Source organism: Ornithodoros turicata, chromosome 3 (genome assembly GCF_037126465.1).
Source record: "Ornithodoros turicata isolate Travis chromosome 3, ASM3712646v1, whole genome shotgun sequence".
Lineage (NCBI taxonomy): Eukaryota > Metazoa > Arthropoda > Arachnida > Ixodida > Argasidae > Ornithodoros > Ornithodoros turicata.
This window is the reverse complement of record NC_088203.1, coordinates 102,577,431-102,602,976: the sequence shown is the minus strand read 5'-3', so window position 1 is coordinate 102,602,976 and position 25,546 is coordinate 102,577,431. Positions and strand designations below refer to the sequence as shown.

The 25,546-nt window shown below is 45.4% G+C and overlaps 1 protein-coding gene across 1 annotated transcript in view; it reads left to right on the top strand.

Moving 5' to 3' along the window:
* The window catches only part of LOC135389032 (dmX-like protein 2), a 49,660-nt gene that overhangs the window by 1,591 nt on the left and 22,523 nt on the right, over window positions 1–25,546 (top strand). Inside the window, exons 2-32 of the mRNA XM_064618968.1 lie at window positions 1,040–1,165; window positions 2,411–2,482; window positions 2,653–2,731; window positions 2,791–2,974; window positions 4,362–4,468; window positions 5,274–5,385; window positions 5,460–5,645; window positions 7,422–7,600; window positions 7,685–7,948; window positions 8,816–8,973; window positions 9,842–9,954; window positions 10,034–10,235; window positions 10,935–11,159; window positions 11,585–11,755; window positions 12,782–12,972; window positions 14,087–14,231; window positions 14,298–14,441; window positions 15,163–15,469; window positions 15,528–15,691; window positions 16,357–16,502; window positions 17,362–17,468; window positions 18,005–18,200; window positions 18,316–18,622; window positions 19,619–19,910; window positions 20,388–20,613; window positions 20,733–20,922; window positions 21,464–21,802; window positions 22,267–22,416; window positions 23,374–23,518; window positions 23,585–23,641; window positions 24,659–24,933. Coding sequence (XP_064475038.1) covers window positions 1,040–1,165; window positions 2,411–2,482; window positions 2,653–2,731; window positions 2,791–2,974; window positions 4,362–4,468; window positions 5,274–5,385; window positions 5,460–5,645; window positions 7,422–7,600; window positions 7,685–7,948; window positions 8,816–8,973; window positions 9,842–9,954; window positions 10,034–10,235; window positions 10,935–11,159; window positions 11,585–11,755; window positions 12,782–12,972; window positions 14,087–14,231; window positions 14,298–14,441; window positions 15,163–15,469; window positions 15,528–15,691; window positions 16,357–16,502; window positions 17,362–17,468; window positions 18,005–18,200; window positions 18,316–18,622; window positions 19,619–19,910; window positions 20,388–20,613; window positions 20,733–20,922; window positions 21,464–21,802; window positions 22,267–22,416; window positions 23,374–23,518; window positions 23,585–23,641; window positions 24,659–24,933 — 5,559 coding nt within the window. The remainder of the gene's footprint in view (window positions 1–1,039; window positions 1,166–2,410; window positions 2,483–2,652; window positions 2,732–2,790; window positions 2,975–4,361; window positions 4,469–5,273; window positions 5,386–5,459; window positions 5,646–7,421; window positions 7,601–7,684; window positions 7,949–8,815; window positions 8,974–9,841; window positions 9,955–10,033; window positions 10,236–10,934; window positions 11,160–11,584; window positions 11,756–12,781; window positions 12,973–14,086; window positions 14,232–14,297; window positions 14,442–15,162; window positions 15,470–15,527; window positions 15,692–16,356; window positions 16,503–17,361; window positions 17,469–18,004; window positions 18,201–18,315; window positions 18,623–19,618; window positions 19,911–20,387; window positions 20,614–20,732; window positions 20,923–21,463; window positions 21,803–22,266; window positions 22,417–23,373; window positions 23,519–23,584; window positions 23,642–24,658; window positions 24,934–25,546) is intronic.

Below are 25,546 nucleotides of genomic sequence, written 5' to 3'. Positions count from 1 at the left end.
TGGTCTGCAAACATACGGCACGGCGAACCAGCTTTGTGGGCGTAATGATCACAAAACAGCTGCAGTAGAAAAGGTTGCGCAAATGTGGGTCACGGTATGGCTTGAAAGGAGATCAAGTGTATCACTTCCACTTGCTTGACAGTAAAATGCCTTCAACAGTTTTCCAGTGCATCGAAGACTGAAATATGTCAGTTTAAGAGTGAGATTCCAGTGCTTAGACTTTTGTTACTTCAAAAAATTCCTCTCTTTTTTTAAAGTACATTCGGATTCCTACCTTTCTGTTTCCTGTAATCGCTATGACCGACATGCGTCCGTACCAGGGTTGCGGAATGGGACCATCCATTCCATTCCAGTTCCGTTCCAAGGAATGAAGATTTGCGATAATTCCGTTCCTTTCAGTTCCTCGGAATGAAAAGGTATGGTCAATTCCCACTCCTGGAATGGCTTGGCAACCCCATTCCATTCCTTTAATTCCGCCAATAAAAGAATTAGGACCGGTAACCGTACTAGTTAGCCCGGCAGTCCTATAGACGAGATTGACATTACCCAGCACGGAAAAAGCACAAAGACAAGGTTATTTTGCCCTCCTCCTATCCTCCTCCTCCTCTTCATTGGCATCATCATCATCATCATTACAGGAGTTTTCCACAAAAGTAACTGGTGCAAGTGATGTGGAGTTGCGGGCCTCACACTAGTGAAGCCAAAATCTCCATTTTATTTTTTCTTAAAATCAAATCAAACCAAACCCTTGACCGTGGGGCACTCAGACCATTACATTCCAATTCCATTCTGCCTGCGAAAAAATGCCTAATTCCATTCCAATTCCAATCCGGGTTCTGATAAATCTGGAATGATTCCGGAACATTCCGGTGGTCCATACACATGTGGTACACGACCAGATAAATTTTCATGAATGCCAGTTAATGCTGTTCCTGTGCACTGCCAGTTAAGTGCCTGGATTCTGGAGACCCGTTGTCTTCCTTTTTCCGAATGTGTTGAGTTCGTTTAACTTGTTCTCTAAAAAAAATTGCTTTCCAAGGCGTATGGTGCCGGGTGCAATATCGTCATCCTTGCCAGCAACTTTGAACGAGTTCAGATCATTCCTGGCTACTTCCACGGCAACGTTCAGGTCGGGTGCATCGAGTGTTCTACAGACATTGGCAAGGTATGTTGAAAAAGTAAACGAGAACAGCATTTGAAATCTCCCAGAAATGTTCTAGACACACTGGTAGTAGCTAGTAGTAAACGTGTTTGTAATAACGTTTTCCTTTTGATAACCTAATGTCTCTGAAAATTACTCTAATATCTTAACCACACGCAAGTTTTAGTAACAAGCTTCAAAATTCACTCATACACAAAGATTAGAGCAGGCTGTCATTACTCAGTGGACAGAACAATGCTGAGGAACGCATTTAAAGGCTGTGAGCGTGACTGGGGGGGATGCCAGGGATTTATTGCCATGGTACACGTTACTTATATACATCGTGTTCCGCAAGGGGCGTTGAACAGTTGCTATAAAAGGCAGAGCATGGCATTATTACATGGACCAGCAATTCAACAACAACAACACACCATAACAAAGCCAAGTATTTGAAACACACTTTAAAACTAATGCACATCCGTTATGCGAGGGCTTTCTTTTTTCTTTCTTCTTTATTTTTTTTTTTTTTTCGTATTCAATCGGAAAGTCCCATTTCCAAGCAGTTATGACATGAGGGCACTCTTGAATTGCAAAATCTCCAAAATTTACTAAAAATTTGTGGCATTGGAGCTGTAAATTCTCTCGATACAGATGGGACTCATCGTTTCGTCTTTTGGCACTTGTTAAGGAGTTCCAATTAATTAGTCTACGTCTCCGCTTGTGATAACAGCTGCCTGATGACACATAGCCCCATTTATGAGTCCTTTATCTACACAAAAAATGTTATCTGAGAGTTTCCTTTTCATAGTCATAGATCCTGTTACAAAGGGAGCCGTCCTGATATGTGTATCACATGCAATGTGCTATCAGGTGCTTACTGCCGGCTACTATGTGAAAGTGAATCATGTTGACAAAGTAAAACACACTGAAGAAGACATATCTCTGCCCTTGCTTCTCAAAATAAGCAACACAAACAACTGCAGGAGGTAAATTATTTTATAAGAAAAGCAATCGTGCAAGAAGTGCGTTTGAAAAATTATGAGGTAAGTATTGCTTCTTTGTGTCCTATGCAAATAAGCTATTCCTTATAGACCCCTTCCTAGTTAAGGGATGACCGTTGTCCTAAACTGTTCTTGGAATAGTTACAGCTTTACAAATATATAACAAAATTATTGAAGCACAAACACATTTTTTTGTATTGTGACGCCCCCCTGTGTAATGCTGCGATATGACAGGCACCATGAATTTGTTTGCTATGGAATGTTGCAGGTCGCTGCTTCCTATGGCAGACACATTGCCATCTTTGAACCATCTCCTATTCTACACCAGTCTTCACCACATGTGAGTTATTTTCACCCTGTTTGTAATAGTGGCTGGGTTGCTCAAAAACCCCACGTAGCATTATAAATGAAATTGCCTGTTACCTAATTCATACATCAGCCCCTGTGTCATTGTTCATGATATTAGCTTCCTGACAAATAATTATCAATCAATCTTATCTACCCTTTTAGAAGCTGGACTACAAATGGGTGCAGACGGCTACGATCGAGGTTGACTACGTTGTTACCGTGCTGTCATGGAATCTCGAAGGTATTTCTAATCATGCTGTGAAACCCCCTTCCAACGCACAATGGCGATGTCGTTAACAGGCACAACATTGCTGGCGGGTGGAGACTACATCCAGATGTGGTGTTACTCTGCACCGAGCGAAAGTACGACCATCAAGGAAGAGGAAGAAGGGGTCACCTTTCACCTCGGAAGCGATGCTCCGCCGCGCAAGCCTTCTTTACCGGTTGAAGAAAAGTCTCTGTGGGATTGTGTTTGGAAATGCAGGTCAGAGGCATTATTTAAATAGCCTGCATAGTAAGCGCTTTGCTCCACAGCACTAGAAAACAGCGCCGTTCTTTCTTCCTCGCATCGCTATGAACTGCTGGATAATAGCGCTCATCAGAGTTGAGCTCCTGTCAACTTTTTCAGTGCTCGTTTGTAGCGCTGGTTTGTGGTGGCCAGTCGAGGCGCTGTTTTAACCGTGACGTCGCGGAAGCTGTGGATTGTGTTTTGCTTCCCAGTTTTTGCGGTGTTCTGGTGAACAGAACGTCGAATTTCCCATATGCCCAACTGAGCTTGTGCGTCCGTATAGATTATGGGAATCAATAACAATTAACGCAGGACAAAAACGGTGCTGCGTCATGTTGCCAGTAAGGTTTCGCAAGGCTTGAGCTGCCGAGCCGTGAGGACAGTGAGGCAAGCGAGGACACGAAGGTAGAAAAAGCGTAGTGTTTCCAGCGCTCTGAAGCAAAGCGTTGTACGTGGGAAATCCCTTAAAGTACCGTAATTTTACGTGTATAACCTGCAGATAAGCCGTAGGTCCCGCTTTTAGGAACATTTTGAAAATTTTCCGACAAGTTGGCCACAGGCAATACGACACGACTGATTTGTGCGGTAATCCAGTGGTGTAGATGTAAAATCGATCAAATAAAATGGATATCACTTATTTGACCCTTCCTGCGGGTCTTCCGACAAAGGAGACTGTAGAGAAGGCCATAAACCTCGTGGTCCATATTCTGGGGTCGGCACGGTGTACAACAAATGAGGTTTATTCGGTCGTATAAATGAACCCAGAGCACTGGGGAAAAAGCTACTGACGTAGCTTGACAAGCCCCAGGCTCTGTCCTCCAGACAGTTCCAGTCAGTTCTAGTGTTGCACTAAGGTCGGATTGTGGCCTTGTTGCGTGTTTTTTACTGGATCGATGGGTCGGTGGTCTTCCAGCCGACATGAACCGCTGTCACCCGGTTTTGTTAAAGCTGCATCAGGTAAAGTACCAGGAAGATCAGTCTACTCGAATGTGGACGCGCTCCTGTTATGTATTGTTCGTGCATTGGCATGTCAGTGCTGTTACGGAGACACTGTCAGCCCTTTCTTTAAAGTATGGGTATGGGCAAAATACCCCGGGAAACTAGTCATCAGATAAGCCGCAGAGCGCCCGCAGAAAAAAAAAAAATTAACTAACGCGCGGCTAATTACCTTACACTAAGCGGTTTAACTTACGGTACTTGCGGTACTTAAACTTACGGTTTAGCTTGCGGTAGTGCCGACCTAGCGCACATGCAGTACATGCGTAAACATTATGCCTATACGGACCTGGTATAATATTGTAATGTTTCTGAATACATTATGTGCTCTGCGACTTTTGTTTCATATGAGGATCAACTTTTTCAGGACTTCTCAGCCAGTCAACTTCCTCAAATTTTCTCAGGACGGAACACTGTTTGCGTCTGCCGGGAAAACCGATCGTCTCGTCAAAATATGGCACGAGAGCCAGAGAGGTGGGTTTATGGAGAGAGAGAGCATTACTTTTATGGCACCCTATTCTACAAGAGAGATCGTTACTTTTAGCTGCACCCTATTCTACAAGAGAGATAGTTACTTTTAGCTGCACCCTATTCTACAAGAGAGATCGTTACTTTTAGCTGCACCCCTATTCTACATGAGAGATCGTTACTTTTAGCTGCACCCTGTTCTACAAGAGAGATTGTTACTTTTAGCTGCACCCTATTCTACAAGAATGGAATTAATCACAAACCCTGAGAAGTCGTGTCACAAAATGCAGTCTTTGTTGTGTTTGCACTCAACATGTACTCGTAATAATAATGTAACCTTCTTAAAATTATGTAATTCAAATAAACGAGTGTCTACTTATTCATTTTGTAATGAGCAGTGGTGTACACCTTTGTGTAGAACGAACTACGGCAGACAATCTCTACAATATACATCCGCTTCAGTCTTTAATCAACGTGTTAGAATTACAACAGATCCTTTATTAATGGCCGAAAAGAAGCTCGCTAGCTTCATTCTAAACATGGACTAACCACTTTCTCCTCATTATATTATTAATTTTGTTACCTTGTTACTTTGTTAGTTTATAATTTGTTACTTTCTATATTGTTATTTTGTATTGTTACTTTGTCGTTTTGTACTGCTGCTGTACGGTGCACATTGGGAGGGGAGCCTTAGTCAAGCCGCCTCGGCTTTTTGCTTCCCCTTCCAACCGAAAGGAAAAATAAAATATTCGAATTGAATTGTTACGGTCAAGTTACCAAGTCTGCTCAGATCTTTCCAAATCACGTACAGGCAACCGCAGTCAAAATGGCGACAAGCAGCGTAGTTTCAGCTTCGTCTATTTGGCTCATCCGCGGGCAGTGACTGGAGTGTCGTGGCGAAAAACCAGCAAGTTCATGCCACGGTCAGTGTTTTCTGCCGGCGTATCCCACCTCCCACACTCAGGCCCGAGCATTGACAGTGTTTAAATGTATGCAGGGGCTCAGTGGCAAACATGGTCGTGACTTCGTGCCGGGACAACATTTGTCGTCTCTGGGTGCAGACGTTACTACCAGAAGATGGACTAGTCAACCTGCAACAAATTGAAGCACTAGCTGGACAGACTCCCCGCCTGCAAACGCAGCGGCATAGACAGCGCATTGTTCACAAGCTCAAGCACATGAAGTGAGTGAAGTGAGACATTTTACTTAGTTTCATACTTTTCCTTTCATGCCTCATAGAATAAAATTTAGTGTGGATGACAAGACATGTCTGTACGTTCGTTGCGCAAAGTAGCCAGACAAGCCCTGGCACGCAAGTGCATAAACACAACTCTGAAGCTCCATGAGAAATGAAGCCCTCTTCCACCTAAGCAGTCTCCTTGACTGGCTCGTGATGTGGCGTAACAAACTGTTGTCATTAGAGCGGTGTCTGGACTGTAAAGATTCCTTCCAACCATAGAACTGCATTTGTAAAATGGAAGTGGAACAGCATGTAAGTAGGGAGTGACTTCTTCGGGTTAAACCCGATTCCGCCCGGTTATTCCCCCCGAACTGATGTCCGACCAATTCGGGTTAAACCCAATTTCTCCCCGAATTCCAGTCACTATGAAATCCTCAAGTGACATTTCACACTGAAGACGAACAGAGGTTGCCACGTGTAACACATGTAAGAATGGGTCACTTGCATTCCCAGCAATACGCCCATGTGTGTCAACACTCTATTATGCCTTCGGGGATTACAGTAAAACCCGCGGATAGTGATATCACGTATAACGATATCCCCCGTAAAACGATGGTTCATGATTTTACCGTCAAAATATACATTGGTTCTATGGGGAAACGACCCGCTATACAGCGATGGAGACCGCGGTTCCGAGTACTCGTATAACGATGTTGGACGCTGTCCCGTGTGCGTAACCACGCGGCGATTTTCGCCACGATAAGATACAGTAGAGTCTCGATGCTACCAATCTCACGGGGTAGCGGAAAAAATTCGTATCATCCGAAATTCACATCAAAAGAATTAAACCAAAATAAAAATTGAGGGAAGAAAATAGACAGAGTCTGTTCATTTTCCAATACTGTCAGTGAAAGAGGTAGGTGGTAACGCTTTTCTGTCTCCGTATTTGGCCAATGCTGCTCAAATTCGGGAGATGATTCAAAAGGCCTAGCTCGTGCTTTCCACCCGCGAGTCGTGCGACAGTGTTCTAAAGCGAGCTTCTCCTAAAGGCATGCAGGCGTTAGGTGAAGCCGACTTGCGGAATGGTGACGTGTAGTGTTGCCAGAAGTTGTCCTGCTATGTTGTCTGGTTCCCTCCACGAGTTCTGATCGCTGTTCTCCCAAGCCACTGCGATGTCACACAGCTTCGCATTTTTTTTTTTTTTCTACACGCGGGGTGGCGCGCTATTTAGGTCAGCCCTCGTTTAACGATGTACCCCGTATAAAGATGGAATTCGTGATTACCGTCAATATCGTTATACGCAGATGTCACTGTACCACTGGAAGGTCACGATCCCGCTAAAAAAAAAAAAAAAAAAAAGGAAAGAAAAACTTCGGAAAGGCCTTAATAGACAAGAGGAGAAACAAAAACACCCGATAACGCCCGAAGGCAGAATTATTGCCCGATTTCTCTCCGAATTACAGATTTAAAAATGGCGCCCGATTTTTACCCCCCCCCCCCCCCCCGAATCTGAGAAAGGCATTTAAACCCGAAAAAGTCGCTCCCTACGTATATAAGCGGAACTTTGTGTACAGTAAAGTTCTTCGTTTGTCAGTCAGTGCTGTGTCGTGTTGTTAGGTACCCGGCACTGTGGTGTTTTTAAGGATTTTAATGTACAGACAAATCTGTAATGTGGAGAGGTGCAATCCAAGTGATCACTGAAGTCAATTGCGTGATATTTTAATTTAGAGTCAACACGTTCTGTTGATATTTGATTTGGTTTGATTGATTTGATTGCAGGTCATTTAACGAGTACAAGCGGCGCCAAGCAGCGCAGTCGAACGACGATCCCAAAGAAACGATACCTACTTTGCCCAGCACGTACAGCGTTCACGATTTCCACAGTTTTGGCCTCCAAGGCTGTGGCGTCGCTCCAGGCCTGCATTTTCACTTGGCAGCAAGCATCAATGCTGAAACTGGTAAGGTCTGATGTGATTGTAAATGACACACATTTTTATATCCGTGTGCACACGTTGTAATGCACGTTCACATGTGTCCTTCAGACATTCCTCTAGTTCCGAGCCTGAGCAGCAGCAGTGGCGCTCGTGATGCTCAAGAGCCCAACTTTGTGCTTCACTGGTTGAATAACAAGGAGATGGCTTTTAGCCATGCTGCGGAGGAACTCATACAGGAGTTGAGCCTGAAGGCTATTCAAACGCGTCAAGAGGCTCTTCAGCTGCAGCACCTGAAAGAGGCTGCGCTGCTGAAACAGCAGAGTGCTGAAGATGGTGAAGAAGGCAACGATAAGGGTGCGGAAAATGAGGACGGTGAGGACATCTCTCTTTTGTTCAGCTTCGTTTCATTCTTGGCAATAAAGAGATGATGATGCATTGTATGTACTAAATGTGGTGCAGGCCTCATTGGTCTTGGGTATTCGGATGTGTATCACTTGTAGTATGTACAGCTCAGGTCAATCTTAATAATAACACTGAAAAAAAAATACGGTCTGGTTCCTGAGCGCGATTAGAGCAACCCTTGGCGCCATACAAAATTATTCTGTTCGTTCAACGCAAGAATTTTGTTGACTTCACATTCCCCCGGTGCCCCAAGTGTGGCTCTTATCGCGGTGGGAAATGCGATCGAATTTTTTCCAGTGTTATTATTAAGGATGACCGGAGCTGTACATGCACATATCCATGAGCTGAAGGGTCCATTTCTCTATGCTGAGTGCGGTGGTTGCTGAAGACATGTTGTGAGTTGCATTTGCATACCCAGCTGAGTCATGTTGGTGCTCGAGTTCAAAAGTGGAACTGTAAGTGGATAATTAATTGGCTAGTATTTTTTACTTCGGGTATGCCTCATATGTGGCTTTTGCATATTTGTGGTAAGAGTGGCACGAACTAGCAAGGTGCTATGCAATCCTTAAATTTTTGCGGTCAACTTAATTTCTCATCTCCTGAAAATGTAATGTAGCTTCTTTAGCTTCTCAAATGATATAGTTATTGCGACAGCCTCATGTGTTATATATTTATATATAGACAGAACCAGGTAAACCGTTTGATATGCTTTGTATCTCTCGAAAATTTCTCAAACTCAAAACTAGATGTAACCAATGAAAAATATTTGGGAAAAAAAAGTGATGAAAGAAATTGCAGTCCTAATAAATAATCTTCGCAAAATATTCATTCTTCCAGCCGTGTCAAAAACTAGGTTTTCAGCACTGCCGAAACGGTCACTCGCTGAGGATGCCCTCACCGGAGCAAGCGGTGTTGAGAACGTTGGGCAGAAGCAGCAGTCTCCCACGTCCTCCTCAGCGTCCGTGGCAACGGAGACGTCTGCTAAAAATGCGGAGGTGATGTGCATGGCTGTTCGTTCGTAACATGCAATGCAGGTTCCAGCGTGAAAGCTACTAGTTCATACAATTGTTCATACAATTTTGACATTACGGTCGCCGACCGATTTTTCGGACCACCATTTTTTCGGACATGCTCGATTATTCGGACTCGTTCGCGGACCGCCATAGAGGTGATGTATGAGAACGTCCAAAATTTCGGACGCCGTGCAGCTCCGTCGCTCGATATTTCGGACTCTGTTTGCCCAACCCGCAAATTTCTCTCATGGGGTGATGGAAATCATTGGTATCATCTGAAAAACGTATCAAAAGAAATCAACCAACTAAAATATTGAGGCAAAAAAAATAGTGATGATTGTTGAGGTCTGTCGTAGCGCTTTTGCGTCTTCATTTTTGGCCAACGGCCCAGCACGTGCTGTCCGACCGCGAGTCGCGCGACAGCGCTGTAAAGCGAGCTTCACCTAAAGCACGCATGCGTTAGGTGAAGCCGACTTGCGGACTTGATGACGGCGGTGCCTCTGTCAGTGTACTTACAGTGACGAAATGTCGCTTCGGGAAATAGAAGTTGATGTTATCAGGCCGGGCTGGAAGCGCGTTGGGAAAGCATCCACACATTTTTCCGGACTACTAGGGCTTATTAATGTTTATTTTGAAGCGAAATGTTTATTTTGGTTTAGTTGTTTATTTTGAAGCGAAATGTTTATTTTGGTTTAGTTGTTTATTTTGAAGCGAAATTCGTTTTTTTCGGACTGCTCGATTATTCGGACTCTTGCGCGATCCCCGCCGAGTCCGAAAAATCGGACGGCGACTGTATTCGCATTAACATGACCCCAATACAATGTTGAATTGTGGATTGTTTGCACTGCAGCAATCTTTGGGCGATGCCCTGGACCGCAAGATTGAAGCATTGCTGAGGGAATGGCATCGTATGCCAGACCTCTTATTCAGCATTCACCCTGTTGATGGTAGCTTTCTTGTATGGTGAGCACTTTTTTGCCATTCCCATTTTGTGATACCCCATATGCAGTGTGGTTAACCCGAGGCATAACCGGGCTTTTAGGCTCGTGGAGTGGTTAGACGAGTGCAGCCCAGGAACGTTCCGTCAAGCGATGGTGAGCTTCTCGTCCCGTATACCCGGAGCCATTCCGCTGGGTGATGCGGCAACCCTGTCGCATCATCTTCCGCTCTACCTGCCCAATGCTGGACTCGACTTGAGGACGGTCCTTCAGGGACTCGCCGCTGTAGATGCGCCACCTTCGCCGGTGAGTGCAGCGGAAGAGACGTAAAGTCGTGGGAATGTTCCAAACTGTGCTGGATGATTGCTAGAGCCTGAAGTTTTCGGAAAATATTTTTTCTAAATTCGGGGGGTAAAAATCGGGTAAATAAACGTGCGCACTAAATCCATGCGAATTCGGGTGAGAAGACTCCCGGTATGCTAAATTCGGGGAGAAATCTGGCCCAGTTACTCAAACTAGCTGTAATGATTTGGTACAAACGGTGATGTAACTGCATGTTTCTGCCAAACAAGTAAGTTGGTGCATTCCTACAGACATCCCAGAGAGGGCAATTTGCCTGGTAAAAATCTGGTTTCACCCTAAAGAGGCAACTTTCAATTCGGGGTGCAAATTCGGGAAAGAATCGGGTAAAACCCTAAAACTTCAGGCTCTATGAATTTAGCAGGGCTTTTATCCCAAAACACCATTTTACTGCTCCTTTGGCAGGGAGGGCAGGTGTGAGAGCATATGTGACATTCATGTATTTGTGAAATTTTGTTGTTCCTCTTATATTGAAGCGCAGCTCTCTTTAGCTGTGCAATTTGTGGTTTTAGGTGTGTGTGTTCTTTTTCCTATAATCAAACTCAAACTCTCTTCAGCTGTTTGCATATAACAATTTTGCTCGTCAGACCTAAACTCTCAGCATGAAGAGATCGCTGTTAAATCCAGAATGAATTTTCGTTTCAGAACATCCAGTCTGCCGCGGCAACAGCAGCAGCAAAGTTGTTGCCTGGAGGAACAGCGGCAGCTGAGAGTCCCACGTCACCAGTAGCCGATTTGGGAGCCAGGATTCACCGGGCAGCCTGTTGCCAAGTTTCGCCTTCACCCACGATATGCATGCTGTCGAAACACAACAACGGCTCACTTAACCTCTGGCACGTGACCTTTGGTGAAGACTCGAATTTCACTCATGTGAGTATCGAAATGAAGCTTTTTGCTTCAGGGCAGGTAGACTCCTCTGTATTCCACACTGACTGAGATGCGCCTCTCTAACTGTAGCTCTTATGTATAGTCTCATTGTCGTGCGCTATAGTTAGGACCCTGTGTTTTCGGGATTTGTTTTTAGAAAATCGGGGGTGTAGAAATCTGGTATTAGTTCAGGAGCCATAAAACGCAGTAAGATCTGATGATATCTAGTGGAAAAGTATATCTTAGGGTGGAAAATAAGAAAAAGCGTTTCTCGCATTTTAGATGAACGCGAGATGCGGAATAGCTGTCATTTTTAAATGGGTGAACGGTAAAAATGGTTTCACCCTAAAGCGCAGGGCCCTATCTACTATAGTTGAGTTGATATGCTGTTGTTACAACATCTCCCAAAGTGTTAATGGTGTCAACAGGTCTTGAGTATTGGCCATGCGTCCCGCGTCTCTGGCCATCGTTTCCGCATCAACGATATCACGTGCCATCCAGTGCTGCCGCTGTTGCTGACAACGTCCCATCATAACCTGCCACGTACGTGGGATCCGCTCTCTGTCGACGAAGATGAATCGTCGGACAAACGTGAAAAGGTGGGTAGTACACTCCCTCGAACTAGCAATTTACGTTTGAATACAGTGCGATCCCGTTAATTCGAAGTGTCTGAATTCTAAATTTGATAGGGTAAAAAATTGGGCTGTTTGGAGTGATATTAAAATCAAGAAAACCCCCTGTCTGTCGCCCTGTGCTGGGGTTTTTATCGGGTCCCATCAAAGTCATATGTATTGCATTGGGGAAAACATTTGGTAATGGGAACACACGAAAATGCGCAACGGTTTATTTGAACGACGTTGCCCGACAGCTCCAGACTACACACCGACCAGGAAGTGCTGCTGCCGTGTCAGGGACATGATTAATCATTAAATGTGCTTATTACTTATAAGGTCATTACTTACAAAAGCGATACTTGTACCACAGGGAAGAGGAACAAAGAACAAATCTCTGTAATAATGGTGTGAGCAAATGCTCGAAATGACGCTGCTTAGGTACTCATGGTCGGCAAAGCAAGTAACCATGTTTTAAGGCGGTCAAGACCATTCCTGTTGACAATGCAGCCAACAAAAAGGAGTGGATGACAGCTGACATTTTCTCGAATTAGGTTGGCGAGATTCGCGTTCACAGGGTTCGCGACTGGGTTGGGCTCAGATGTTGATTGAACGTAGGCCGAAGAAGCAAATGCAAACACGTATAAGATTATTTTCTGCTCTGAGACATTGATATTTGCCCGTGAATAAATATTTTGGAATAAGGAGCCTCTTATATTTCCGGAATCACGTGACTGGGAACGTGTGGCAAGGCCTAGCGAGCCATAACGTGTCTCTGATGCGGCTAGTATGTGCTGCCAATGCATAAAGCCACCATAAGATTGCACTGTATGAACCAAAAACTTGGCTAAACAGTAGCTGAACGAGACACCAACCTGACCCTGAACTGCCACAATGCTCGAGCTTGAACTTGAAGGACTGGAGAGACCGGAACTTGAGAGCTGTTTAGTGATGAAATTGATTAATTGATTAAGAGCTGAAGTGAACCTGAAAATAACCTTTGACTCATATTAGGATGGTGAGGAATCGGCACCAGATGGCAGTGGTGAACTCCCCATTGGGTTCTGCAGCGAACTAATCCTCTGGAAAGTTGAACCTGTAGGGCCCCTTTCAAAATCCGGAGGAATAGCCGAACTGGCACGCATCAATTCGCTGGAGCCGTCGGCTTTCTCCAACGTTGCCTGGGTTCCAACGTTGCTACCCAGGTCAGAAAATGCACACTTGGACACGCATATCTAGAGCCTGAAGTTTTGGGGTTTAACACGATTCTTCGATATTAGTTGCTCCTAACCGTTTTTCATGTTACGTGTGTGATTCCCTCTTCGCGGGCTCTTTGACAGTGTTTTATTTTTTTCCCCTTTTCGACGTATCCAAATTTGCACCACAAATTAATGGTTTCCTGTAGGATGAAACCAGATTTTGACCCGCCAAATTGCCCTCACTGAGACATCTGTGGAAATACACACTAATTTGTTTGGCAGAAAATGCAGTTATATCACCGCTTGTATCAAACCAGTACGGTTAGTTCGAGTAATTGAGCCCGATTTCTCCCCAGATATAGCACACTGCAAGCTTTTTCACCCGAATTTGCACGAATTTAGAGTACACGTTTATATACCCCCAATTTTTATCCCCCAAATTTAGAAAAACATATTTCCCGAAAACTTCAGGCTCTATACTTATCGTACGTATAGCAGTGATGGCCACTAACTACTTCTACACTAGTTTAACTATAACTACTAACTACTTTGCAATTGAGTAGTTCAACTACTTTTCAGGGGAGGTAGTTAAAACTACTTCTTCAACTACTGCAACGTAGTTTAACTACATCTATAACTACTTAACTTAACGTTGTCCATCAACACCAATCCCATTCTATAGCGTTCTTAGACACCAATATGAATTCAATGTGTGATTCATTATGATTGTTCTTATGATCTATTCTTGTGATTCAATATGAATCACAAGCAGTGATGAAAGTGAAGATTTAGTACACATGCACGGCACAATTGCTCTGCACCTCCTTTCTCATCAAAGAAGTAGCTCAAGGTAAAAATTCGAAGCACAATCGTGCCGTAAAGCTTGCGGCAAAATCGGAAGTAGTCGGCGCCTGCAGTAACCTAACTACTGTTAGTTAACTACTCGAAATAGTAGTTTAACTAGTAGTTGCAGACTACATTTCTCCAAGTAGTTCATAACTACTTTTTAACTAGTATCAGGTAGTTTTAACTAGTAGTTTAACTACATGTAGTGAACTACTGGCCATCACTGACGTATAGTATTACTACAGTTTTGAGGTTAAACGGGATGGATTTTCAGTACTACGCTCGGGAGCATCTCAAATTCTCCCAGCGCGTGCTTCGTGGCTTCGGACGGGAAGCAACTACGCGTCTATCAAGCGGTAATCGACGCTCGGACCTTGCTGGCCGAGGTGCTGGCGTCTTGCAGGAAGGAGAACGCTGATGTGAGTGTGAGCCTTACGCGCGTTTGCTTGCGGCTGTACGTTTGAAATGCACCGATTCCGTTACAGGGCAACTGCGTATCAAGTACGACGTCGTCGGGGCTAGACTACCGACATGCCGGTCTGCAAGACAACTTCAAGATAGTCAGTCTTCAATCAACAGCGCGTCCGGGTTGTATTATCGAGCTGGATGCCATCAGCGAAGCTACTCATGTAAGAAGCCAAAAAGGAAGTGGAAGATTAGAGCCTAGAACAAGGGATAGGTAGTGCCTGAAGTTTTCGGGAAATATTTTTTTTTTAAATTCGGGGAGTAAAAATCGGGTAAGTAAACAGCTGTGTGCCCAGACTCGGGCTTTTACGTTATGGAGTTCATCCACCAGCTGGCCTGCATCTGCGCCATTTTGTCAGTAAATAAACATGCGCTCTAAATTCACGCAAATTCGGGTAGAAAAACTTCCAGTACGCTAAAATCGGGCTCAGAAATCGGGCTCAGTTACTCAAACTAACTGAACTGGCTGCCAAAAAAGTTAGTGTTCATTCCTACAGGTGTCTCTGTGAGGGATAATTTGCCGGGTAAAAATCGGGTTTCACCCTAAAGAAGCAACCTTCAATTCGGGGACGAATCAGGTTAAATCCTAAAACTTCAAGCTCTAGGGATAGATAGTGGACGTAAACCAGAAATTGGTTGTTTTTGGCGATTGTGTTTAGCCAGTTTGATAGTAAAATGAGCCCTTTCTGTATGTATTACGATAATTAATACGTATAATAATGCTGAAAATGTGCTGGTGACCCGGTGGTGCCGTTTAACGTTGCACCGGAAAACTGGACAATAAAGGGCGCACAGAAGTGTAGTTTTCTGTAACCTTGGATGTGACTTCCTGACAGCACCATAAGTTGTAATAACGATGGATCATTTAATAAAAACTCTTTTCAGGACTGGCAGAACACTCAGTTGCTGCACGTGTTCCAAGAACAGCTCATAGCTGGCGTAAAGCACGGCTCCAGCAGCCCAGCGAGCGGCACGGCGCAAAGACCCGGTGCCCGCGACGAGCCAGGCAACGAGGAGCTCCTCGAGAAAAACGTGGGACTGTTGGAGACGTCGTACCAGGCGTTCGTGGACCTGCGCCACAGTGCAGTCTTCGAGGAGCCCTTCTACCTGGTCGTGCTCGAGAAGGAGGACGGCGGAAGATCCGTTCTGCACATGTGGCGCATACTCATCGCTTCGCAGACGTCCGCGGATGGTGAGTGCTTCGTCCGGGAGCCTCGGACGCTGATTCCTTAAGTCGATTCCCGCCGCAGCCACGCAGCAGGCGTACGCGGCGTACGTTCCGGACAGCAACATAGTGCAAGAGAATGACCACTCAAACGAGTCGACGCGGAGCAACAGCCCCGACGCTCCTCCGCCGAGCGCGACGCTTCCGCCGTCGCCTCATGCGTCCCCGCTTCGAATTACAACGACCAAGGTTAGTTGGGTCTGTGAAACTGACAGTGTGCTCTGTTTGTGTTCGCAACGTCTCGGACCCCGTTGTTCTTTTTCTGGTACGCGGGGTTGCTCGAGATAAAATGCCGCATTTTTTTGTGCACTATAAGTAGGGCCCCAAGTTTTAGGGTTTAGCCCGACACTTCCCCGAATTTGCACCCTAAATTGAAGGTTGCCTCTCTGGGTTGCTTCGGAGGTTGCTTTGGGGTGAAACCCGATTCTTACCCGGCAAATTGCCCTCACTGGGAAGTCTGCAGGAATGCACATTGACTTGTTTGGCAGCAAATTCAGTTGTACACCAAACCAGTTTGTACCAAACCAGTACCGTTAGTTTGACTGGCTGAGCACGATCGAACGGGGAAAATGTGGTGGAAAACATAGAACCCTGAACATAAGAAAAGGCATTTGTACAGCCGATGAGACGCTCAGTTAGTGCTTGCAAAATAACCTCTTGAACCGTTAAGGATAATTGAATCGCGCCCAACAGTATACTTGTATTGAACAGTATTGAAGTGCATTCTCTATCAAAATGCTTGCGATTCATCAGTGGTGATCACAACCAAAAGGCAGTTGTCATATTTTAGGCAGTTCTTTTTGTTACGCTGCCTTATGCTCCTTGTCTTACAAATTTGTTTAACCTCGTGCTAGGTGTGCACCCACGAGCTGCCTCTACCACCAGACGTGGAGATTGCTCATGCGACCCCAGCGGCAGGGCACGTGAGCTCGTCAAATATTTACCCAGCATGCTTTGCCCCGTACATTCTGTGCACCGCTTGTACGGACGGACTTACCAGGTGAGGAAAAACGTTGGTTGGTACAAAAAGGACTGTACGTAGTATGGTAAACCCCCGTTAACTCAAGGTAGTAAAAAAAAACGGGGAAAATTAATGGGATTTGGACATATGCAAAATTCCAAAATTTACAATGTACCGTATTTTCACGCGTATTAGCCGCGGCTTATGCGCAATTTTTTTTTTCTCGCGGGCGCCCTGCGGCTTATCTACCAGTGCGGCTTATCTAATGACTATTTTTTCCTGGTATTTTCCCCATACGCCGATTTTAACGAAAAGGCCGACAGTGTCTCTGGAACAGCACTGCCCTGCCGATGCACGAACAGTGCGTAACAGGGACGGGTCCACATTCGAGTAGATTGATCTTCCTGGTGCATTCCCCCAAGCAGCTTTAAGGAAAGTGATGACAGTGATTCACGTCTTCTGGAAGATCATTGACCCATCAGTCCACGAAAAACACCCGACAAGGGCACAATCCGATCTTGGTAGAACTCCAGAACTGATCTCCTCTGTTGTACACTGTGCCGATCCCGGAGTATGGACCACAGGGTTTATGGACTTCTCTATGGTCTCCTTTGTCGCACAAATCAGTCGTCTCGTATTCCCCCGCGGCTTATCTGCGGGTGCGGCTTATCTGCCAGAAAATTTTCAAAACGTCGCAAGAAACGCGTCCTGCGGCTTATCTGCGGTGCGGCTTATACGCGTGAAATTACGGTAATGATCATATATTGTAAAAATTGTACGTTTCAGCAAATTTACTTTAGCAGCGGAACTGCAGTCCAGTCATGACTTGCTCTTCGGTGGGCTTGAACTTTTATAAATAATTCACGTATACGTTTCCTTTTTTTTTTTTTTAACTCAGGTTCTGGAAGTGTAGAGTGGAGGGTGACTCAGAGGAGGAGAGAACATACACCTGGATTGAATGGGAGATGACACTGAACAAGTCGTCAAGTGCAATCAAGGTGCCAGGTGAGTTCCCATTGCATGTGAGCTTTCTGTGCAAAGAATAAGGTGAAGTGCTACAAATATTCTTGCAACCAATATTACTGGTACTGCAGACGGAGAAACTTCCGTCAACGATATGCTGAGTGCTCGACAATGATACAAAATTTTAGAGGCTCTGTTTTGGTAATTTAAGAAAAATTTAAAACTGCCTTCTCCTATATGCCATGAATAGCTTATACTCACATTTTCTTGAGCTGTGGGAGAAGGATCTGAGCCTTTCCAAGGTATGAGACGGAAAATATCCCGTGCTACCTTAAATATATAATTTGGGGCAAAGTCTGGTACTACTGGCACATTCGTTTGTTATTTTTTGCTTTCTGTCCAGCAGGCTGCATGCAGTTAAAGTGCATATGTTTGTCAAAGATACATGCCTCACAGTTTGTAGTCACAAGGACCACATGTTGTAACATCAAAAGGGCACTGCATACTTCATTGTTGCACTGAAATAATATCTATGTACATCGTATGCATACAAGTTGTTCCATCTTCTGCGCTGATAGGTCAACCGCTGTGTGTGAGCTGTGCATACAGCGGCCGTGTGGCCTGTGCCTTTAAGCACGGACACTCGTTCACGCGCCCCTCCTCTGCCAATCCCACCGACCGTTTCGTCAACATCAGTGTTGCCATCTATGAATGTGAATCTACGGGAGGTTCCGAATGGATCTTGGAAGATACGGTGCACCTCAAAAACTTCCGGTAAGTTCTATCGTTCTCATCGTTTCAAAACCGAGGTGGCCAGAGCACGTTAAATAATTACATCAATAATTACAGCAATAAATTCCTGTTTTTTTTGTGTTTGTGTGTGTTTCAGCTTGCCAAAATTGGACAAGTCCTCCCTGGGTCTGGATCTGAACTCTCTGTACGACACAACGTTACGGAACAGGAAGACTGTAGATTCTCTAGTCCAGAAGTTGGCTTCGGATGGCGATCTTGGTGCGCCGCCGAGTTCGCTGCAGCGCCTCCTGGCGGTGCCCAGCTATGCAACTCTTCACACGTTGCGGCAAGCGGTAATTGAGTGCGGCAACCAGAACTTCTTGCTGCACAAGTCGCTCGTTCAACTGGACTGGGTTTCGTCTGAAGACGGCTCTCACGTGTTGACGGTTGCCGTTGGCCAGAAGGTACGCGAGGCATGCAAGATGAAATCATGGCCACAGCTCACGCTAATGCATTGGGAGGGGATTTCTTGTATTGTGCTCTCTGCATGCCAGTTTCTGTGGGGTATTTGAACACTTGGGCGATGGAGGAAAAAAAAATGCACAGTCCACTCTTGTAGTAGTGGGAACACAATAGGTCCAGGGAACGAAGCACTCTTCGAAATAAAATTTTTAGTATGCACAAGCCTTCGTACAGAACCTGCACTTCATCGGGTGAAGATACAAATAAATCAGCAGTACCGGGCTATTATAGCCTCACACATCTACAGGTTTTCCCAGCTATTTTAATCCGAGTGCCAGCTAAATTAATCCACGTGCCATGCAAACTTTATGGAGCATTGATTAATTTAGCTGGCACTTGGATTAAAATTGCCAGGAAAACCTGTAGTTACCCACCTCTTTATGTTAATTATCTATCCCCCCACGTGCGACGGCACACTTGACGGGACCCCAAACCGAGAATTTATTACCCACCCTCTGTGTCCCCAAGAACACAGGAAATGACACACATTGTCTTCCCCCCCCTCCCCCCTCCCCCCTCCTTCAGATTGGCCGTGCTTTATGGTGACAAGTTAACAATCTCGCTTCAGTTGACAAAGAACAGACCCTGTCAAGTGTGCCGTTTCACGTGGGGGATAGATAATTAACATATAACTAGACATGTGTGAGACTATAATAGCCTGGTGACTGCTGTACGTTTATTTTTATCTTCACCTGATGATAATTGCACGTTCTGCACTGTGTATGTTAAAGTTTTATTTCAAAGAGTGCTTCATTCCCTGGACTTATTGAGGTATTTGAACAGCGGGTATTCGGTGGCCAGTGTTCACAAGGCGTGTCACAAAACGGTTAGTTTCTGCATTGGTGCAGTCTTCCTTAGAGGTTAGAGGCTTAGAGGGGTCCCTAGAGGTTCCAAACGCTTACTTATACTTAAGGTTGCCAACATTTCTCCTGCTTCAGGTGATGTTATTCACACCAGTGTCGTCAGACATAGCTCAAGCCAACTTGCAAGCCATGAATGCCTGCAAGGCGGCTGCCTCCCGGCCACTCCTAAAACAGGCCTCTTCCATGGCTCCTCCCACATCAACAGCGGACACCGTGCGGTGGATGCAGATCCGCTGCACCAGGCTAGAGACTGCAGACGGACTGCCGCCACTTCCCATGCAGCTGTCCTGGGTCCGGGATGGGATCCTAGTAGTGGGAATGGACAGCGAGATGCACATTTATTCCCAGTGGAAACCGCAGTTGAAAGGTGGGCATGAGTGGGGACATGTTGGCAGTCTCTAAATTTTTTTCATTAATTTTTATAACTTCTGGAGGAAAAGCAGGTCTTTGCATGACATCTAGAATTGCCTTGAACGTAATATGCTCTCAAATAATGTAATGAAAATTATTAATCTGTTAGCGCACACATGGGGTTTCAGGCTTCTGCATATGCTTCTGACATGTCTGAAGTCTGATTTTTCTTCTTTTCTTTTTTTTAATGACCTCTTATCACAGACGTAATGAATCCACTTATTGATTTCTGGCTGAGGATGCCAGCAGCTGTGGTGGGCAAAATTAATCTAAGCTATAGTTCTCTTATCTAAAAAGCACATTAACTCATCATCATCATCAACAACATCAACATTGTCATCAACATCAACAACAACAACATCATCAACAACACCGTTGTCTGCAACTGCAAACATGAGCTATGAAGCATTATTCCCTTTGTTTTTCTACGAAGGATCCGCAGGGCAAACAAGAGAACGAGAGGAAGAAGATGTCATCCGCGGACGTCTCCTGGCAGAAGAAGACTTGTTGAGTCGTGCACAGGAAGTGTCTCAACTGCGTCTGAGCCCGGCCACGGGTCCGCTAGCTCGCAGCGCCTCCTCATCTCAGGCCCTGGACAAGAAGAAACCTGGGGCCCAGCTGCGAGAATCGAATGCTTCATCTAAAGCCACAGCTGCGAAGTAAGCCACGCTGTCAACCCAAAGTCGAGAGAGACTCGAAAATTAATTTGGTCCTCCGGGTGATTTCTTTACCACTACGTGTATCCATGCTGATGTCTGACTGATATCTTTGATGTCAGGGAGTCCGAGACTGTGCTGGGGCCGATGCCCGATCTCGGTTTGTTCGAAACCTGTCGTCTGGCATGCCCAGTGCTCCCGCAGTATCATCCCAAGCAGCTGATGGAACTCCTCGGGTTTGGAAAAATCCGCAGGGTCAAAGCTATTTTGAGCCACCTGGTGCGATGTATATCGAAGGCAAACCAAGCTAGGGTGAGTCTTTGGTGTCTTTTGTGACAACAGGCATTGTCTAGGCAGTGCTGATGGTTCCATATCGCTGAAGGCTTACTTTACATTAAAGTAAATGTAGTGCCACCAAAGTTTTTTTTTTTCTTTTTTTTTTACAGTGAGAAGAAATACATACGAGCAAAATAATTAGAGCCTGAAGTTTTAGAATTTAACCCAACTCTTCCTCGAACTTGCACCCCAAATTGAAATCTGCCTCATTAGGGTGAAACCAATTTTTAGCCCTCAAATTGCCCTCATTGCAATCATTGCCCTTGTTTGGTGGAAAATAGTTACATCACCGTCTGTGCCCAACCAGCACTGTTAGTTTTGAGCAACTGAGCCAGATTTCTTCCCGAATATAGCATGCTGGAAGTTTTTCCACCCGAATTTACACGAATTTCTTATTTTTATCCCCAAAACACACAAAAACGAAAAGAAAAACTGGAAACTTCAGGCTCTAAAAATATTTCATGGCAGTTGTCTATTCCTGGGTTACTTCGGGTCAGAACATGTGCTTCCATCACAGACCCTAAGCACTGGAGGTGGCGCACCGGAAGGAGCCCAAGAAAACGAAGGGGAGGAGGGCGGAGAAGACAGCTTGCGTGCATGGTCGCGCACACGCACCCTCTCGCTCGCAGCCCCTGCCGCGGGGTCGGCAGCCGGATCGGGAGCTCACACTCCGAACGAGGGACCTGGGGTAGTGCCCGAAGAAGTGCAGTTAGACTACGTGGAAATTCAGTCCATTCCACCGCTACCGTTGTTTGCACTTCTGGCTGCAGACAAGCAGCACGACATGCCTTCAACTCCAAGGGCAGATGCCTCACCGGGTGCTGCAGATGGAGTAGAACCAGCGCCTGCAGATCAGGTTTGTTGAGCAGTTGATGCTGAAAGTTCATGTTTAGTGGCCTATACATGTGAATCTCGTTGATAACGACCTTGACAGTCGTGCAAAAACTGTTTGTTATATCCAGAAGTTGTTTATAACAGAGTTAAATATAGACCTCTACCTGTTTGTAAACAAATGGCGTCATAGTGTTCGACAGCACCGCGAGTTTGGTATAGAGTTGAACTACGTACAAAGCTAGTGGCGAACAAGGTCGCGCCCGAAAGCCACGGTCTTGAGGGGATTACGATGGTCACTGAAAAGGATGCGACCTTCGGTCCCGCTTTTCTTTCAGCCAACAATTGCCCATTCGTGGAACCTAGCTCTCCCCTTCCGATCTGTTTCAGTTTCGGTCTGTCTACCAACCTCCTCCTATTACCCTGATCTCCCCTAACGCACCAGCTGTTGCCACGCCCTATTTTCAGGCACAATGTTTTTCCTTTCAGAATGACTATAGCTCTCTCTTCGAGTCAGCCCCAAAGAAAGACAAGGGACTGGACGATTTCCTCGAGGAAGACACAACTGGTAGTGGGGGACACCAGAAGAAAGAGAAGCGCATTTCGGACAAGAACCTAAACCAGTTCGGAACACGACAAGTATGCATAGTTCCCACTAGTCTACAGGTTTTCCTGCCGATTTTAATCCAGGCGCCATCGGAATTAATCCATGTGCCATGCAAACTTTATGGGGCATGGATTAATTTAGCTGGCACTTGGATTAAAATCGACGTGAAACCTGTTTTCTTTGAACTCCCTGGAATTCAAAAATGTCGTTTTCGAGGTCAGGAACACCCTAGAATTTTCCACAGTCCTTGGAAACTCTTGATTTTGCGTACTTTTCTAATTCACGCAGTGCTGCATTTCAAATTCTGCTTATCTAGAGACAGAACCAGCATACCATAGCAGTTAGCACTCATTGCAGTACAAGTGAGTTGTGGACAACATTCAACAGTCCTTAGTTACACTTGTGAATGGATCACCATTGCACAGGCCCTCTGTGTTCTGAGGTGCATTATCTGTAGTCTATAAATATTAATAGTCTGAAGTTTTAGGGTTTTACCCGATTCTTCCCTGAATTTGTACCCTGGTGCAAGGTTGACTCTTTAGGGTGAAACCCGATTTTTACCAGGCAAATTGCCCTTACTGGGACGTCTGTAGGAGTGCACTAACTTCCTTGTTTGGCAGCAAATGCTGTTACATCACCGTTTGTACCAAACCGCTACAGTTAGTTTGAGTAACTGAGCCCGATTTCTCTCCGAATTTAGCATGCTTTGAGTTTTTTGCTTTTGAGTGCACATGTTTATTTACCCGATTTGTGCCTCCTGAATTTAGAAAAAATTATTTCCTGAAACTTCAGGCTCTAAATATTAATGTAGAATATTCCTTTTAGTCCTGGCCATAAACTGTGTGTTACATCCCAGGTAAAATGGTGGCTCAGTCTCGAAAGGTCCTTGAAAGAGACTCGAATTTTTTTAACCAAAATTGAGTGGGAATCGTGAGGATGTGCTCTTCCCACGTTTGCTTCGGTGCAATTCCACGTAACGTTTCTCGCAGGCTCGGCTCCTGACCCAACTGCTCACCCACTGCCACTTACCAGGCTTATCCAGCTTGGACCAGATGCACCTGCTGGCCCTGGCGGACACGATTGCATCATTCCATGCCACGCTTGCTGATCGATTCGATTCGGAGATAGTACACGGTGGGTTGCGATAGATTGCCTTATCTTATCTTTTCAGCAACATTTCTTTCTCTCTCCCCCCTCCAGCAACCGCGAAAGACACAGTGCGGCCCACGTACGAGATGACGATGCAAGCAACGACAGGTAATGAATGGCTCGTACTTGAGTGACTACAGTGCTCTGCTAGCATGCTATGAAATACTGTAATTTCATGCGTATTAGCTGTGGCTTATCTCTTTGGCTTTTGCTTGGCTGCAGCTTATCTCTTTGGCTTTGGCTTGGCTGTGGCTTTTTCGATACTACTCTGCGGCTTATGCACCGGTGCGGCTTACCCGAAGAAATGTTCTCTGTGGAAATTTCTTCCCACACAGCGATAACCTGGGATGGGGGGGGGGGGACTAAAGCTCCTTATGTCGTGCAGCTCTTTAGTACGATTATACTCGCTATACTCCTCCTGCTCCCTAGTAGTACTAGTGCATGTTGACACGCACGAGTGCCTACTGGAAATCAGTTTGTACGGGTAAGAGCATGTCACACTTGTGACATGTGCTCATGTGAGCGTGTTCGTTGTGTTTGGCGTGACAGGCTTGCAGCGCATTATCTGTCAGGAATTTTGAAACCTGTGCAGAAGAAGCTTATCTGCGTGAAATTACGGTAGTCTTTGTGCACCGTACAACTTGTACTAATTGTCATCTTATTCTAAAGTAGCATTCTAGTTTTGTATTTCTAACCTGTGCTTTAAGAGAAGTTTTCCAGGATTCAACTTCAATCATGAATGACAAGTCAATAGTACCAGTTCGATTGAACTTGAACCACTTCGATTTTCATTGTTGGTGAAAGCCTTTTCTAATACTGTCCTGTCCGTCCACGTCTCTTCTTTCTTGTTTCTTCAAAGCTCTACTATATCCAGTACGAAATATATTTTTTAAGATATTGACTCCCTCTCACATTGTTTCGTTGTTCCGACATCTTCTCTCCTCTGTTCTGACATCCAATTGTGCTGGATACGCTTGAATATGCTTGAAGCTGTAGTTGGACACGAGCACGACATTAGCAAATGTTTTACTGTGAGTGGGCAGTGAGAGAACGAATCGGGTTTTCTGGGACGTCATGGCCAATGAACATGAGAACAGTAAACATTTGGAACCGACTCTTTCGTAGATTCGTTGGACGACTGCGGGTTGCGCTACTTCTTAGCAGTACGCCACCACACGTACCTGCTTCGCTGTCTGCCTCTGGTCCAGCGGAAGCAGCTGCAGCGACAAGGGCTTGGGCCACATCACCTTGTTTGGGCTTTCCACTCCGAGACACAAGAAGAGCTAGTGCAGCTCATTCCTGCATTCCAGAAGGCCAACACGCGGTGGGCGGAGCTCAAGGAATTGGGAGTGGCCTGGTGGGTACGGTCCAATCAGCTCCTGCGCAAGATTATTGAGAAGGTAAAAACGCCCCCGTGTTTTGGTACGTGTACTCGGATTTGCAGGCTGTAGTCTGATAGGGAAGAAGGAACACCAAAACGTCTCTTGTGGTCTTACGGCTGTTCCTTGTCTTCCGAAACCCCCGTGTGCCAAGATGGGCTTCTTTTTCTTACAATATTTTATTCTGACTGGAAAGCTGTAGGCTCCCCCATTAGGAGTAACCATTATCCTAATGGGTGCAAGGGTACAAAATTTTCGGGGTACAAGGGTACAAGTGAGGTATTCGAGATACCCGAACGGGGCTTGCTGGGAGTGTCTCAGATATTCGTAGAGTGTCTGAGATATTCATATTCGATTTTATTTGGAAATTAGTCGCACAGATCTACTTTTAATGCAACAAAAGTTACGAACAGGAAGGGTTTGGGGCTACGAGCCTCTTGTAAAGCTTGTACAAGTGCTCGTAGCCTCTAACACTTCCCGTTTGTAACTTGCGGCACTAAAAATGTCGATTGCTGGTTTGTGCGTGTCTCCGTGTCCAACGTGTTCTTGTTGAATGCTCCATCTGCTCGCGATGCTTGCCCTTGTGGGAGCTTAGTGTGCGTCTGCTCAAGTTTCAGTTATATCTGTGTGCTTG